The 18,590-nt window shown below is 38.8% G+C and overlaps 1 protein-coding gene across 1 annotated transcript in view; it reads left to right on the forward strand.

The window, feature by feature from the left end:
* Positions 1 to 18,590, forward strand: part of CUBN (cubilin) — a gene marked incomplete at its 5' end in the record, with an annotated part of 316,681 nt that overhangs the window by 281,048 nt on the left and 17,043 nt on the right. The window contains one exon of the mRNA XM_080671851.1: positions 10,429 to 10,637. Within this exon, the coding sequence (XP_080527977.1) occupies positions 10,429 to 10,637 (209 nt within the window). The remainder of the gene's footprint in view (positions 1 to 10,428; positions 10,638 to 18,590) is intronic.

The raw sequence follows: 18,590 nt of genomic DNA on the forward strand, positions 1-18,590 counted from the left end.
AAAATGGGTTAATAAAAAGAACCAAAAAGTCATTTGTTTAAAAATATTATATACTAGTGACCTCATGCACTAATTTGTGCACATTGAAAGGAAATTAATTAGAAGAAATATTTTAATATCGCTATTCGCCCTTTCTCTATAATAGAAGTGTCAACCAAATTCACGATCAACAATGACAAATGGAAACACACACATGCGATTGGCGCCAAGGAGAGCTTTAGATGTATCGTGCATGCACGAGTCAACTTAGCCTTTTATAGATATAGAATAGACTTGCTTAATTAGACCTGCTTTCTGACTTAGCTAAACTTTTTCCAACCCAGTGAAGCACCCCAACTTCTCTTTCAGGTAATTGCCAGCAACACAGCAGTAAATATCAACACAAAGCAGATTATTATTGTAGATCATGCAGGGAGAACAAAGGGTAAAATATTTAACTGCAGCAGTGTTTGACTATATTCTGTGCAGTAAGAAAACCTGAAGTCATTTTTAAGGTCCACCATTTCTTACTTTTTTTCAGTTGGGTCAGGTTTCTAAGCTTTCTAAAACTCTGTTTTCTGGCTAATGAAAAGAAAATAGGATTCCTCTGAGTCTCCTATCTACCTACTCCAGGACTTCTCTGAGGATCAAATGAGATGAGGCACGGGAAAATGCTTCACAGACATTTGGTTACAGTGTAAAGTGTTTCTACCTGGTTATAAAGCAAGTCGTGTTCCTAGGTTGAAGAAACTGCAAGGAGGCTAGTCATTGCTAGGGAGAGGAATCTGGGTGTTGCTACATGATGTCATTACCTGGCGGCCACAGCAACCGTTTCCGGGTGGACTGGGCTGTGGGCTGCATTTTGTGCCATGGAGTCTTGGCAGCATTGGCTGTGATTTGGTGGTCTGTCACTCTGGGGTGGTGGCGGGGCCTAAGTCCTACTTGGGGAAAGCCAAGTGTTGCTTTGTAGGTGCCACGTTGGCAGTGCCATTTCTCTGTGCATCATGGCAGCTCCTGCATTGAGCATCTACCCCCTGGTGGTCAGTGTGTGTCATAGCAACCCATCGGACAGAGAGAAGGACACTTAGCATATTAGCCTTTTATATATATAGATGGCCCAGCCGGTGTAGCTTAGCGGTTGAGCATTAACCCAGGAAGCAGGAGGTCACTGGTTCAATTCCCTGTCAGAGCACATGGGCATGCAGGAGGCAGCCAATCAATTATGTTTCTCTCTCATCGATGTTTCTATCTCTCTATCCTCTTTCTTCCTCTATCTCTAAAAGTCAATAAAAACATGAGAATTATATATGTACACATACATTCATACATATTCACACATACATAATGTTTATAATATAGTAACAACTTTATAAATCAATAAATTTATTTAATTTAAAGAATCCCCCTTATAAATTCAGGCTAGAAAGCAAAAATTCATCTAATAACTATATTTTCTATTCACTCCTTCATTGCTTGTTTAATAATGTTCACCAGCTACTTATTATGCAGGCAATGAGCTTTTCCCTATTCTTGAGAAGTTTACAGGTAGAAGAATCAGTAAATAATTGTAAATTTGGTATGGTAAATGCTTTTTGACATAAATATGTGCAAAGGACAGAGGAGGAAGAAAAGAAAGGATCTGTGATACCTTGGTATATAGTAAAGAGGAAACAAGACTGTTAGAGAGAGCAGCTCAGAGAATATGAACCCTGAATTTTAGTGTAATTGTTATAAATGTAATCTCTGGTGCTAGACTTCCTAAATTCAAACCCAGTTCTTATACATCCCAAGTTCAACCTTGAACAAATGACCTGTTCTTTGTCTTGATTTTCTCCTCTATATAATGGGCACACGAATAGTAACTACCTCATAGGGCTGGCTCTTATTTGGCATGCGATAAATGTTAACTATTGTATAGTATTAACTTGGAAGGGTGAGAAGACATTCACTGGGAAAAAGACATTCTATGGGGAAAATAAAGCATGTACAAAGTTAGAGACACATAGCATTTCAGAGGCTATGGACTGACCTGCACATTGAATGGTAATGCTTTGGGGCAGAAGCTAAGGCAGGAGAGATAAGTTAGGGCTAGATGCCCAAGGCTTTGTCTCATGTGCAAAGGGAAACCATTGATTGTTTTGTTATAAGATAGATGCCAGATATAAGAATTAGAAGCTCGGTAGAAAGGTCTGGACTAGAGTTTTGTCCTCTTTCACATGGCACATATACATTTAAAATCATTATATCGTCCCAGTGAATTGACTCATATCATTTTGCAATATACTTTTTAAATGTTTCTTGCTTTACTGTCTACTAGTATTTTCTCTGATGTAGTATAGCTTCCTTAGCTTTCTTTCAATTCATGTTTGCATGACATATTGTACCACCTCTTCACTTTCAAACTTTTGCTATCTCAAGGAATATATTAGGATTCTGTTTTGCTTTATCTTTCAGTTGGAGGATTTACTAATAATGTCTTTACATAGGATTAAATTGCAAACATTATTGGATTTAAACAGACAATTGTATTACTTGGATCCTGTTGGTCCCACCTGTTCTTATGTTTTTAAATTATTCTTTCTTGCCTTTTTTAATTGATCAGTTTTATTACTCTTTTAAACATATATTACTTTACAGTTTTTTATTCTTCTTTTGATAGTTACGTTAGAGATTACAGTATTCTTGACTCATTAGAATCTAACTTAAAACTAGTCCTTTTACTACTTCATGACAAGTCAAGGACCTTAAAACTTTTTAAATTCATTTAGCCACTTACAGTCTTTTTTTGCTATTAATGTTAATTATATTAATTCTATGTCTATTTTAAGCAATAAAATATTTTCATTGTTTTATGCAATGAGTAATACTTACCATTGTTTTTTTTCTTCCTGAATTTCTGTGCTTCCATATGGAATCAATTTCTTTATTTTAGAAGAACTCCATTTAGTGGTTTTTTTATTTATTGCAAAACTTCTGGTAAAAACTTGTCTTGGTTTTTCTGAAAAGGGCTTTATTTTGTCTTAAATTTTGTTGGATATTTTTTTCTGAATATAGAATTTTATAATTTTCCATTTATTTTATTCAGCACTTTAAGATGCCATCTGGATTCTATTATTTTGGTTAGGAAACACTGAAGAGTACTTCCTGTGCTATCCATACTTTGGGACCCCCAACCCCCATCACCATCCCATTGTAGAGTGCTGTGTTCTACAAATGATCTATCCCTCTGTGTGTGTGTGTGTGTGTGTGTGTGTGTGTGTGTGTGTGTGTGAGAGAGAGAGAGAGAGAGAGAGAGAGAGAGAGACAGAGAGAGACAGAGAGACAGAGAGACAGAGAGACAGAGTGACTAGAGACTATTTTGGCCAGGATTACCAGATGATAATGTGGTTTTAATTTGTATTTCCCTAATGGTGAACAATTTTCATCTGCTTTTTTTGTCACATGTAAATCATATTTGCTGAAATATCTATTCATAGATTTTGCCTATTTTCTAATTGGGTTATTGGTTTTTTTCACTATTGGGTTTTGAAATTTTTTATATATTCTGAAAAAGTAGTCTTATGTGGTTTACAAAGATTTTTCTCCTAATTCATAGCTTATCTTTTCATCCTCTTAAAGGCCCTTCTTAGCACAGAAGTTTTTAATTTTACTAAAGCCCGGTTTATCCATTTTTTTTCTTTTATGTATCATGCTTTTGGTGTCAATGCTAAGGACTCTGCCTATCCTGAGGTATGAAAGAGTTTCTGTTCTGAATTTATATAAAAGTTTCATGGTTTATATTTCTCATTCTATGTCTATGATCTTTTTTGAAGTAATTTTTGTTTAATGTCTGAGGTTCAGGTTGAAGTTAATTTTTGCCTCTGGATGTCCAATTTCTCTAGCACTATTTGTTGAAAAGACTGTCTCTCCTCCATTAAATTGCTTCTGTACCTTTGTAAAAAATCAGTCGGGTGTATTTGTGGGGGGGTCTATTTCTGGGTTTTCTATTCTGTTCCATTGATCTAGGTGTCTAAACCTCCACCAATATTGCACTGTCTTGATTACTATTGCTTTATAGTAAGACTTAATTTGAGATAGACCGATTCTTTCTACTTTATTCTTCTTTCTCAAGATTGTTTTAGCTATTCGAAGGCCTGTGCCTCTCCATGTAAACTTTATGTAAACTTTTTTTATGTTGATGGAAAACTCTTGCTGGAGTTTTGATAGGAGTTGCGTTATACCTATGCATCAGTTGGGGAATAATTGCTATCTTGACTATGTTGAGATCTTCTTTGATTTCTTTTATCATTTTGCAATTTTTAGCACATAGATCCTATATATGTCTCATTGTGTATACCTAAGTACAGCATTTTCTTTGGAGCAATTAGGTTTTAATTTTTGGTTTCCACATGTTTATTGTTAGTATATATAAATGTGATTGATTTTTTTGTGTATTGTTTTTATATCCAGAGTTTTTGCTGAACTCACAATAAGTGTTCTAGGAATTTTTGTGCAGATTCCTTGGGATTCTTAGATACACAAATAATATCAATTTCATTTTTCCAGTGTGTATATTGTTTTCCTTGCCTCTTCCACTGGCACAAATTTTCAATGCTATGCTAAATAAGATGAGAAAAAAATATTTTTGCCTTGTTTCTAATCTTGGAAGAAGAGCATTTAGTTTTTCACCATTAAGTGTCATGTTAACTGTGGAATTTTTATAGATACTCTTTATCAAGCTGAGAAAATCGCCTTTAATTCCTCGTTTGCTGAAGTGTTCTTATCATGAATGTGTGTTGGATCTTGTCAAATTCATTTTCTGCATCAATTGGTATAATCATATCATTTTGCTTAGTAAATCATTTTTGAAATTTCAAAGTTGGCAAGAATGATTTGCATGAAATGCCCTGGGACTAGTGATACATACTTATGGTATTTTAAGTAATACTGAAATAATTCAACATAAATTAAAAAGATAATAAAATTATCATTATCCTAAATTCTTTATACATTGCATTGATCTTTTCCTAGTGACTTTAGCTACTGATTAGGTGCTAAATAACTTTCCTTTTAGTAAATTAACTTCCTTTTAGTATTTTATTTTTATCCTTTTCCAATATTACCATACTAAGTTAAAGTAGGCTGAATTTCAAATTAGAATATCTAAAATGAGTCAAATCGGGTGATGTTAGTAAAAACAAACGAATAGAACTTTAAAAGGAAAACAGACAACTCATGTTATAAAAACCATTAAGATTTTATTTTGCATAACATAAATATAACACCTAAAAGGTTGTACATAATTGAGATTAATGGGTAGAATAATAAATACAATTTACTTTTAGATAAAAAGACAAATGGGTTCATGTGGAATCTAGTTGAATTTAAAAAATGAATTCACTGCTTTAGGGCAGTTGTGTACCAGGCTTTGAAAATCACAAGCTCTCTGTGGTTCACCCCCATTTCCCTAAGGCAACAGCTTACAATGCTTTTATGTCCTGCTTCCTGTGTATCACTGGGCTTCCTCCAGCTACAACCTACGGCTGCAGCTGGCTCATGGGAACAGGAAAATGCCTGAACTCAGGCCAATCTTTGTCCTAAGTGTGCCAGCCATCTACCATTTTTCCAGGTGGTGGCTGCTAGGCGATGGATAGAGATGCTATCCAAAAGGCCTCAATAAAATATCAGCCACAAATATGTCAATTCTCAAAATAACTATTCAGAAATGGATATGACTCCACAAGGCCTTTGAGATGATTTACTTAGATAATATAGCCCTTTCTTACATTATCAGATTTCTCCTGGCTTGAGCTTCACTCTGAAGTTTAATAATTGGAGAGGAGTAATTTAGGATTCAGTTACTGATTTTTAATTAAGTAGATCTTGACCCAGATCTTACTGCATACTCTGGGTTCATATTTCCAATATTTTTGTAGCCAACCATTTTCTTTCTCTGAAGAAGTATTTCTTTTGCGGAAGTATTTCCGACTTGGGGAGGAAGGTTAGCGTGACATTACAGAGTGTTTCTGACACAACTTGACTGGTGGAGGAGCCACTGATGGATGGGAGTTCACTAGTTGGTAGAAAATGTGTAGTAACAAGGAAGATGATGGATTTATGGTGCTAAACCACATATCGAGGTTAGGATCTTATACTAGTTTTTTAAAAAATCAATACAGCAAATAAATATTATTTTCTTATGTATGAAACTATTTCATAGTCAGAGTTCTATTATACTCAGCTATTGTTGAAATATAGAAATAGTAATGTGACAATAATACTTTTTGGTGAATAACCCTTCTTTTGTTAATATTCATCTTTATATTTCCCAAAGACACATGCTTATAGTATTTACATTTTGCATAGAAGGAGCAAGAACACAGAGCATTTGTACTATGTTTAAATATAAAAATGGGGAAACATCCTATATAATAAAAAGCTAATATGCAAATTGTCCCCTCGACTGGGAGTTCCACCAGGAGTTCAACCAGAGGGTGGGGTTGGCCAGCCAACCACCCACAGCCCCTCCCCCCGGCTGGCCCCGCCCCTGATCAGCGCCCCCCCCCCACATCGGGGTGGGCCAGCCAGACCCCATCTGTGCATGAATTCATGCACCAGGCCTCTAGTACAGAATAATATTGAATGTAATTAAAAAAACATTTTTTAAAGAGTGGGGTAATCAGAGCAATTATAACAGTTTCCTGTATCATACAAACACCAAAAGGTATTTACTCATATGTGACTTTACTTGTTACTCATACATTTACTTCAATAATTTGACTATTCACCCATATAGTACTATATGTACTCATTTTTCTATATAATATGAATTATATAATTCTCTCATATAATGTTTTATTTACTTAACTAGAGGCCCAGTGCATGAAATTCGTGCACTTGTGGGGGGGTGGGGGGTCCTCAGCCCAGCCTGTGTCCTCTCACATTCCGGGAGCCGTCAGTGGAACATCCTTAGTGCTGCCACAGAGGCAGGAGAGCCTCCCGCTACTGCCGCTGTGCTCACCAGCCGTGAGCCTGACTTCTGGCTGAGCGGCGCTCCCCATGGGGGAGCGCACTGACCATCAGGGGGCAGCTCCTGTGTTGAACATCTGCCCCCTGGTGGACAGTGCACATCATAGCAACCAGTCATTCCGCTGTTCAGTTGATTTGCATATAAGCCTTTTGTTATATAAGATTATTTGACTACTTTGGAAAGGATTATCTGTGATAATGTTAGCTTTTCACTTTCATTATTTTCTGGGGTTTTTTTTAAGAATTAAGCAATGTGCTTTATTACAGTTCAATTACTCAAACAAGCTACTTATTAGTCAGTTATTGCCACAATAAGGGTACATAACAAACCATCTAAATTTCAGTGGTTTATGCCTAGAGCATTTATTTTGATCACTCATGGGTCTGCAGACTGGTTTGACTGCCTCTGTTCCTGGCTATAGGTTAACTGTGTTTGGTTCCAGACTCCAGGCTGGGCTTAGGTCTGCTCTCCATCCACTTTCTCTTTCACAAGCAGTCACCCAGGGCAGTCGTTGGAAAACTCATTAGTCAACAGAGCCAAATATCAACAGTACAACGATTGAAATTTCTTTTGAGAGCTGAAAACCGACTTCTGTGCATGGACCACGAAGTTTCAATTGCACTGTACGTGCGCGCCCACACATGGTATTTTGTGGAAGAGCCACACTCAAGGGGCTAAAGAGCCACATGTGGCTCGCGAGCCGCAGTTTGCCGACCACTGACTCACGGTATGAGCTCTGGGTGAATCACAGGAGCACAAAAGGCCAAGCAAAAATCGCAAGCCCATTTAAGGCCTCTTTCCACAAAGATTCCAATGTCTAAAGCAAGTCATAAGACCAAGCCTAACATCAAGTGGATGGAAAAATATCCTCCATTCTAGTGCACTTCAAAGAGAGAAACCAATGACAGAGGGACTGAAGAATTAAGAATCATTTAATCTACCACTCAATCTATGCCAATACATGCCAATGATTTATGGATTCTTGCTGGGGGGGTTCCTTGGAGGAAGAAGGGTGTTTCTGTCTTATGACAGCAGTAGTTGTGGTGGTAGTAGTAATAGTATTGTATGATAAGTGTGTTTAATGGCACTTACTGTGCCCGAATACAGTTATCATTCTGCTCTTAGTAACTTATTAGTAACAATAAACAGTAGTGATAAAATATATAACTTGAATTTTAAAAATAGTATTTAGTTTTCTGGAGCTGATGTAGTAATAGAATTAAGCCAAACAACATTATTTTCCTGTATGAAAACCTCCAAGTCTTTATTGCCTCTTGCTACCTCCAGCCCTACTGGGGCAATGTCCTCTTACCTGGTATCACCTCCTCCAGTCCTGTTCCCCTACATGTAAATGCTACTACCAGATACAATTTTAGATCAGACTTGACTAGAAAGTGCATTCTGAACCTACCACTCCTCTGACAAAAAACTTTCAAGTGGACCCCATTGTCCACAGAAAAAAGTCTAAATGTCAAATTCTGTACTCTGACATTTGAGGACCTCTATAGAACAGCCCATCCTGTTTCCTAACCTTCTCATTATTCTCTTTCATGTACTTTGTTGTTTCACAAACAGAATTTTGCTCTTTTAAGCATATAATGTAAATTCTTGTCCACTTAACCTTTGGTTATGAAATGCTGTCAGCCTGGAATTGCCAGCACCACACCCACCTCTATCTGGTCTTGTCCTATTTATCCTTCAAGATCCAGATCAGATGCCACCTCCTCCTTGAACATTCTAGATCCTCATAGCCTGAGGTAATTTCCCCTTCTTGCTAAACTCACAGGAATTTCCTGCCTCCTTTATGGCACCTATCAATTTCTAAATTGGATTATTATTATTTATCTATTCATAGCATTGCTCCTGGACTACTATTCATCTTTTTCCCACTTCAATACTAAATATATTTCCTTCACTATTAAAACAATATTTATTGAATTAATAAATAAATGTATCAATTCATTAATACCTTAAGTAATTGTTCTCCCCTGTTATGCATGTCAATAAGCTTACGTGGTTTCCTTAAGTAACAATACCAAAATAAAAGCTATGCAAACTCTAATTCTTTTTTAGTTTGCAGGCCTGTTTAATATGAAAAGAATTATTAGAATTATACCATGAAGCACTGCACATTGCTTTGGTTTCAGAATAATTTTGTCCTAGATACCACCATATGTGGAAATATCAGAAACTGGGCCTTTAGAAGAATTTCAGCTCCAGAAAAAATCTGACTGTGCCCATAATCTATAGTTTGACCTGAGTTAGGAGCGATGGACAAGGCAGTCTGACCTACTAAATAATGCCTCTGTCCTCACAACACTGCAGGCTGATAGCCTTTGCCTCTGAGGAGGGCTGCCATTGTGCGCATTTCCTGCCAAGCGCCAAGTCCAAAATCTTAGCGCCCCCTAATGTTGAAAGCAACCCTTTCACTATTAAAAGCTAAATAAATGGAATAAGTGAAGGCCAAAGTCAATGAAATTTAACTTTTAAAGTAGTAATGATCTATGTTTGTGTAGAATGCAAGATTTACATTAGTTCTAGTAATTAATCCCTAGTCCTCTTACGACTATTTTGAGCTTAATTCATCCTCACTATTTCTGTTGAAATTGTCCATAGCTTTTCTTCCTTTTATGTCATTCTTAAATAATTTCTGAGGCATTGGCTTAGGCTGTGGAGTGGATGAAACAAAATCCAATGTTCTGAAGATTTTTCGTATTTTTTCATAGTAGATCATTTAGTCATCTCATGGGTACTTTTTTATTCCTCTCTTTTTATTCTAAATTTTAAAATTTTTATTTCAAAGTAGACTTTTTTCTTCACTAATGGTCTTCTTCTTTAGCTCTTCTTTTTTTCTGGAAAAGGGAAAATTAAATTTAGAATGTGATTTAATATGAACTAGAAGTGCTAAATGCCTCGCAGCCTCTTTCTGACAGATTATTTAAATAAAAGGTTCTTTGGGAGCCAATTTTCTTGGCATGTTGGGTAAATTCTTCATAAATTCAGTTTTCAATTGGCTAGTGTTCATAAAAGCAAAACACAAAAATAAAACATGTTCACAGTTTCCACCGGTTTTATTATGCAAAACACTATTTTCTATAAAATTGGATTCTTCAAGGCTAGAAAAGCTTTAATAAATTACATCAGCAGGTCTAAAAATGCACATAGAACGGACTATGATTCCCCACTTTTCTAAGCAACTCTGTGTGAGTGAGAAGAAAGGGACTGAGGGGTGGTGAGAGGAGTGGAGAGGAACTAGGTAATGAAGAAGTTAAGGCCAGTAACAACAGCACCTGCACAAACCCACTGAAGCAAGGGAATAGTCTGACATAGTTATAAACATGTGATAGAAAGTAGAAACAATATGAATTTTAAAAGCCTCCATGTGGGAACTAAGATGTGTTCTCCTCGGTCTGCTTAGTGATGTCTTTGTTTTGACACAGGGCCTCAACATGGATGTGGTGGCTATCTGACCAGCTCCAATAACACCTTTGCCTCTCCTGATTCTGATGCAAATGGAAGATATGACAAGAATTTAAACTGCATATGGTTTATAATTGCCCCTGTAAACAAACTCATTAAACTCACCTTCAATACATTTGCTCTGGAGTCAGTATCTACTTTGCAAAGATGCATTTATGACTATGTAAAGGTAAGGCTATTATATTTCTTAACAGAGTATTCTAATCCAGACTTTCATATGGTATATTCTACTTTTTGCCATACAGGAGGTTTTGAAAATTGTGAGTACTGCTAATTTTTAAAATGACCTATACTTCAATGATATAATGTACTAGAGGCCTGGTACATGAAATTCGTGCACTTGGGGGGGGGGTCCCTCAGCCCGGCCTGCACCCTCTTGCAGTCCGGGAGCCCTTGGGGGATGTCCGACTAACATCTTAGTCCCACTTCCCATGGGGAGCGGGCCTAAGCCAGCAGTTGGATATCCTTAGAGCTGCCTTGGAGGCGGGAGAGGCTCCTGCCACCATGGCTGTGCTCGCTAGCCATGAGCCTAGCTTCTAGCTGAGCGGCACTCCACCTGTGGGAGTGCACTGACCACCAGGGGGCAGCTCCTACATTGAGCATCTGCCCCCTGGTGGTCAGTGCGTATCATAGTGACCAGTCGTTGCGCTGTTCAGTCGATTTGCATATTAGCCTTTTATTATATAAGACTAGAGGCCTGGTGCATGAAAATTCATGCACTGGAGGGGTGTCCCAGAGCCCGGCCTGCCCCCTCTCACAGTCCGGGAGCCCTCAGGGGTGGGAGGCAACCTGGCCATCAGGGGAAGGTGTCGCCCCATCACACTTCTGGCAGTGCAAGCCTCAGCCAGCCCTGGTTACCTGAGCCTCGGGTGGCCCTGGGCAGCTGGGCAGCTGCCATCTGAGGCTTGCCTGTGCCTTGGGCCAGCCCTGGGTGGCTGGGCAGCCGCCATCCAAGGCTTGCCTGCACCTCAGGCCAGCCCTGGGCGGTTGGGGGGCTGAGGGGACGGGGGGACTCAGGAGGCAGGTGCCCTGGCAGGGCTGAGGGGACTGGGCACTGCCATTTTGTGGCTGTGGTGCTGCCATCTTTGAGGACGGGGCAACAATTAGCATATTCTCTTTTTATTGGCTGTGGATGCCACCATCTTTGAGGGCGGGGCAGTCAATTAACATATTCCCTCCTTATAGGCTGTGGACGCCACCATCTTTGTGATGGCATGAGGGTCAATTAGCATATTCCCTCTTTATTAGATAGGATAATATTACAGATGCTCTATCTCTATATCAAATTAATCTTTAATATGGATGACTCAAAAACTTTGGGTGGCTTCTAACATTAACTTTAAGATTTACTGTTTACCCATTTCTCATAAGGAGATGATCTATGGAATAAGCTTGTATAGAAAGTGATACTCAAAGGACCTTTGGTAAACCCTGCATATAAAAATATAACCCCTTAATTTATCTATTTTTAAAGTTTATAGATTTACTTTTCATATTACCTTTAGATGTGGAAAATATCTTAGTTCCAAAATCTCATTAAAATCCAAATTGAACAGAATTTAAAAAGTCTAATCTGGAATCAGGATTCTGGGTGAATTGTCACAGGGCGTGTCTGGAATTAGGGCCCGAGGTAAGATTACCCTTATGTCAGGAGGGTACAGAGATGGTAGAGATGACAAGTCTGGTGCAAGAGAAACGTTTAAGTTCAAAATCATGTTAAACTTTAAAGAAATGGTGTGTGTGTGGTTTTAAACAGGGAAGGAAAAGTCATAGGTGGAATACACACTTGTGCCCTTAATTATATACTGTCTCATATTTCACTGAGATAAGCCCCAAGCCTCAGAGAGCAGAAGAATGTCAGTGCTATTAGGAAGAGAACATGCTTTTTGTAAGGGATTGGGGCAGGTTGGATCATAGCAGGGCAGACAAATGGCATTGCCTGTGGGCAGAGGATGGAGCAGAGCTCCAGCAAGAGAACAGAGCAGAGAGGAGAGAGCAGAAGAGCCCTTCTGAGATCAGGGGAAACGGTGCTTTTATTTAGGGGGACAGCCTAGAGCTAGACAGCCAGGGTCCCACTCATCTTCATGAAAGGTTCACAGTGAGGCAACTGGAGAGCAAAAGACAAGAAACACAAGTCATGGAAGACAACAACAACCAGGAATATACACTGAGTGGCCAGATTATTATGATCTCTGAACGCATAATAATCTGGCACTTAGTGTATATCCTCTATAATAAAAGGCTAATATGCAAATTGTCCCCTCAACCAGGAGTTCGCAAATTGTCCCCTCAACCAGGAGTTCGACCAGCAGGCAGGCCAGCCAACGGCCCATGTCTCCCCTCCCCCTGGCCAGGCTGGCTGGACCCCACCCATGCACAAATTCATGCACCAGGCCTCTAATTATATATATATATATATATATATATATATATATATATATATATATATATATACATACACACACACACACACACACACACACACACACACACACACAACACACACACACACACTGAGTGGCCAGAGTATTATGCGTTCAGAGATCATAATAATCTGGCCACTCAGTGTATAGTATCAGTGAAGTCAAGGAGAGAGCCTTTTACCAAGGATGGGTGGTCAATGCGTTTAAATGGTAAATTAGAGGCCAGGAAAGGTTAAGATGAAGGAAAAATTCATTAGATTGGATGACAACTTTAAATAAAGTATTGACACAAGAGCAAGATCAGAGAGAGTTCTTGAAAACCTAGAGCTAACAAGAAATGTCAGTTCAGATTGAATTGTTCCTTTCTGAAATGAGACCAAAATGGCCAGGAACAGCAGAACAGCTGATGTTCAAGAAAGTTCAAGAGTTACCTTGATTTTACAGAAAGGTAGTAAGTGATAGAGACAAATAATATGCACTCAAACCTAATTTTGCCACTGTACAAATTTTGTCTCCTTGATTCTTATCACTGCATCTACTAAAAAACAAACAAAAAATCTCATAATCATACCTATCTTGCAAAACTATTTTGAGGATAAAGATAATGTATGCTAGACTGTTAAGCACTATGCCTGACATATAATTTGCAAACAAATTTATTTCTTTATTTTCCCCTTTGTGAAATTACAGAAGGCATGAGGCTGTACAATCTCCTTTTCTTAAAATATTAAAAATAATTGATTTGCATTTACATTATTTTAAGTATAAATTCATAAAAGGTGTTTGGACTTGGTCCTGCTGGGAAGGTTGATAGGATTTATTTTCAAGATCCATTTCCATATAGGAGATTGTGATTTGATAATGTTATTAAAACAATAGTAACTTTAAGACAGAAATAACAATATTGAAAACAAGGAGTTACTTTCTAGCTTTAAGATATAATAAAAAGCCCTAACCAGTTTGGCTCAGTGGATAGAGCATCGGCCTGTGGACTGAAGGGTCCCAGGTTCGATTCCAGTCAAGGTCATGTACTTTAGTTGCAGGCACATCCCCAGTAGGAGGTGTGCAGGAGGCAGCTGATCGATGTTTCTAACTTTCTATCCCTCTCCCTTCCTGTCTATAAAAAATCAATAAAATATATCAAAAAAAGATATAATAAAAAAACAATCTGTTCATATCTACCCTTATTTTACTTATTGGGAAAGCAATTTTCCTCACTTGGTAATTTTTTAGCTTATACGAAATGGGCAGATAAAAGATCACCCCTTGGAATGGGAAGCCTGGAGGGGTCTTTATGAAAGAGATTCTCTGTGATAAATGGGACTTTTGATTCCTTTTATATTATTTCTTGGATATTATAATCAAATAACTTTTGAGAAAAGCTAACAATTCAATTCTGTAGGTAGATATACAAGTGAAAACTTGCCAATTCTATTATTCATTTGTAATTATATAACTATTTTTAAAGGGTTGATTTGGAAGGTTATTCAAATATGCAGTGAATTGTGTGTGTCACTGAGTGGATGCTGTTGAAGTTAACATCACATCCCTGCACTCAAGATGTGGAAAAGTAAAAATACAGTTCCTCAAGGAGCTGAAGAGTGAGGAGACAGACATAAATCAAAAATCATAACAAATATGGGCCACATAGGAAAGCAGAACAGAAGTGAGAGTGGTTGATGTCACTTTGGGGTCAGGAAAGGCTTCCTAAATGGGATGGCTAAGCTGGGCTTTGGAGGAACATCACAAAAGCAAGCTTCCTGTGGGAGGCTGGCTGCAAGGAGAAGGCAAATCATAGGGGCTGTGAGTTATGCAGAGCAGGCCCAGCTTCTGGACACTAGCTTGCCGATTGGCTAAGACTCCTCTGTGGTGAGCAGTGAGTGAAATGGCAGAGAAGGCTCAGAACTGGGACCCTGGCTCACATGTCTCTCTCAGGAAATAAGGAACTAGCGGAAAGGAGATGGTTTCTTCCTAACATTCCCACCAATACTTTGTAATACTTCCTTGACCATCTAAAGACAAAGTCATCTATGCTATAGCCTCCCCATATACATAGTTTCATAAATCAATATAATGTATTAACTGCAATGAAAAGGAGGAATAAAAGGAAAGTATATAAAATAGTGCTTATCAATAAAATGTTATCAGTTCTCTGACACAACTACACTAAGTCAGGTGATAACCTAGTCAGATTCTTTTATAGTATGTGGAATCATGGCAGATGTAAAAGTTTAAGCTTAAACTAATATGGGTGGGCTGCATCTGTAACGTTAATGCAGTAGCAGTATCACCATCTGCAATATGAATTTCTAAATAATGGTAAAACTAAAATAATACAGTTCTAAAGAAAATAAAAACTACCCTTCAACTTACACAGCAACTGAGCTTTGGGGAATTTGGTGAATATTAAAGCTGTGCAAAAATATTTTTATGTTTGAATATTGAATGGATTTAGGTTCTGGGACCAGCTAATTAGAAACAGTTTTTTATACACAAATGTCTGTCAATAATGTGGGACCTTCACTTTGCAGAACTCTCCTGTGAATTACAGGATGGGATCCTGCCTGTGGCTGCTGAGTGGTAAATGCCAGGTTATTGTGATGACCACAAAACACCACACATTCTTCGCAAAGAACTCACAAGGGAACAGTTCTGCCCCATTGAGAACATCTATCTTAACCCACTGGGCTTCCCTGTCCAGTCTGTGGTCAGCCACTGGAGAGGGGGGTGTCCACCTCTGGGAAAAAGATCAACAATCTGTCCAGGCATCAGGTTCCTATCCTTATGAGGCAGCACCTACTACTGTTCATTCATTCACTCACCCATTCATGGGGTAAAATATTTATTTGAGCACCCATTATGTTCCAGACACTATTCTGAGTACTGGAAAAGAACATCAAGATAAAATACTATGCTACTGCTAATAATCATGCTAAAAATTGCATGGTAAAAATCCCTGCATTTATAGAGCTGACTCTAATTGCTTCTTGTGGCTCTTCCTGAGACCACTGGGACCAGGATGACGTTTTCCCCAGAAGGTTCTGAAATGATCAGAGTTCAGCCTTAAACTTGAAAAACCACTGTGCTCTGTTTCCCATCCCAAATTATGCCCTGCCATGTTGGCCCTCAGACTCTAACAGAGGCTTCTCAATGCAGTTAAGGAATTTATGGAGATACTCTAAGAGGCAATGTAGAGATGCTCCAAATAAGAATATAAAACTCTTCCTGTTATCAAATTCCCAGGAAAATATTAAAAGATAAAGTCTTAAGAAAATTAGTGTCTGAAATGAAGTTAAATGGGAAAGTCCTTTATCAAAGTCTCTTGCCCTTTAGCATTCAAGTTCACAGAAATTAACATTCAAACACTTCTTCCCCACTTTCTTCTTTGGATCAAATTAATGGTTGGGTTTATAAAGTGCAGGGTCTTGCGGTCCTTGTAGGCAGAGGCTGTCTTCCCCTAAATTATTTGTACAATTCCTTCAGGATCTTACATAGATTCTCATGTGCTCCACTATCAAAGAGTTTTAAAAGCTGAGAAAACACAAAGTTCTTCTCAGAACTCATCTACATCCATGATACTTAGAACATGACTTAAGCTCCGATTCTGAAGCCCTGGTGCCAGGTCACATATGCGCCCAGTATGCAATCAGCAGCAGCAGTGATTGTGCAGGTCCCGAGGGCACCACCCATGTCCTGGTCCGAATGTCCCCGTCTCCAGCACTGTGCAGTGTGCCCCCTGCAGAAGTCCACAGTGGAGATTTAGCATTATCAGCAAATGGGTTGGAAGATGAAAAAATTTTGGCTTCAGCTACAAGGAGTCCAGGAGCCCACGTCAGTTGTCCAGAGGCCACAACCTGTCTATTTCAACTCAATTAAGAGAAATCTTATTGTGGCAGTGAATGAACAAATGCAAACATCAGCTCAAGGCCGGGCATTATGCAATTCCCTTCCTTCACTTTTACCAGCTATTTATTCAAAACCCAAATCAGATCTTATAACTTCCACAGGAGAAGATGCAAACGCCTTAGCATGAAGCATATAGAACTTCAGTCTTGTCCCAATGTACTTCCCAATCCCGATTCTCTCACCCTAATCTCCAGGCACATCAAAAGGTGACGAGCTGTTGAGCCACGCCGTGCCTTCCGGTACTCCTTTGGCCTTCTGCATCGCCTTCTATCTGCTTTCTCTTCCATAGGGCTGGAAGGGCTCCACTTACTGTGTGTGTGTGTGTGTGTGTGTGTGTGTGTGTGTGTGTGTGTGTGTGTTTATTGTTGACAGTATTACAAATGCACCTCCTGCCCAGTTTTTCCCCGCCTTGTCCCTCCTCCCAGCCCCTGCCCACCCCAGGCCTTTACCACACTATAGTCTGTGTCCGTGGGCTATGCATATATGTATACAAGTTCTTAATTTTAAATAACAGTTCAAACAAATGTCTGTGTGAGGTCTTTCCTGACTCCATTATCTGGGTTCCCCTATTACATTAAATTATTTCATTGTAGCACTTATTTTCTTTGTTTTATATATAATTCATACATATATATGTATATTTATATGCATATATTTAATTTATGTATATGTATATGTATGTATATATATGTATATTTAATTTATGGATCTCTTTCTCCCTCTAATTTGTGAGTGTAAAATTAGTGTCTTGAATGTATGGAAAGTGCTTTATAATCGTATACATAGGACCTAGCACAGAGGCCAGGCACATAGTACATAGAATAAAAGCGCTGTTAATCTGAATGTGCTGATAAAGGTAGCAGTGTTTCTAGTAGAAGTTTAACTTGCTCACCTGAAAAAGTACGTTAGCTAAAATGTGACCAAACTACTCTTTTATGGAAGAGGGGTTACATGACTGAACTCTCGAATCTCTTTTGGCTCTGTATTTACTGAAATCGTGTTCAAGCAGGTGAGACAGTGCCATCTAGTGGTCTGTCCTTTCTTCTGTTCACTGTTAAATTACCCATTTCTATTTTACATATTCCTAACATTTTTAACTAATGTCAGTGGCCATGTCTATTCTCAGGTTTACATAGCACACCACAGTTCTTTTATAAATTCAATATTTACATCTACACACATACTGATTTTAGAAATGCCATGATTGTTGAGCTGGAGAAAACACTGTTTTCTAGTAATTAACAGAAATCCAAGTACCCGCTATTTCAACAGTTTGTCGATGTATTCTGGATACTGGTAATACCACGTGAATAACCAGCCTTCCCACCCATGGCATTTACAATCTTGTTGGGAGAAAGGCCAGAAAAAATCAATAAGCAACAAATAAGATAGATTTTTATTGTAATAAGAAAACAGAAGAGAGGGAGGGCCACAGTAGATAGGCTTGGCCTCTCTCAGAAAGAGACATTTGAGCTGAGATCCCCTGAGTGTGGTTCATCCAAGAGCTGAGGAGAGAAATGCTTCTGGCAGAAGAATAGTGAGTGCAGGGCCTGGGGCCTGGGTAGGAACTGTCCTGGGATGGAGGAATGACAGGGAGCAGGGAAGTGGGAGGGAGGCTGAGGCAGGCCCAGGCCAGCCCAGGTAGGGGCTTGCAAGCCCCAGAGAGTTTGGTTTTACATTGAATGCAGTGGGAATCCCCTGGAGCATTTTAGGCCGAGCAGGAGCACACTCTGATTTAAGTTTGAAAACACTCAGGCAGCTCAGTGGAGAATACTCTGGCTGCTCTGGCTAAA

This window comes from Plecotus auritus (assembly GCF_963455305.1).
Source record: "Plecotus auritus genome assembly, chromosome: 1".
Classification (NCBI taxonomy): domain Eukaryota; kingdom Metazoa; phylum Chordata; class Mammalia; order Chiroptera; family Vespertilionidae; genus Plecotus; species Plecotus auritus.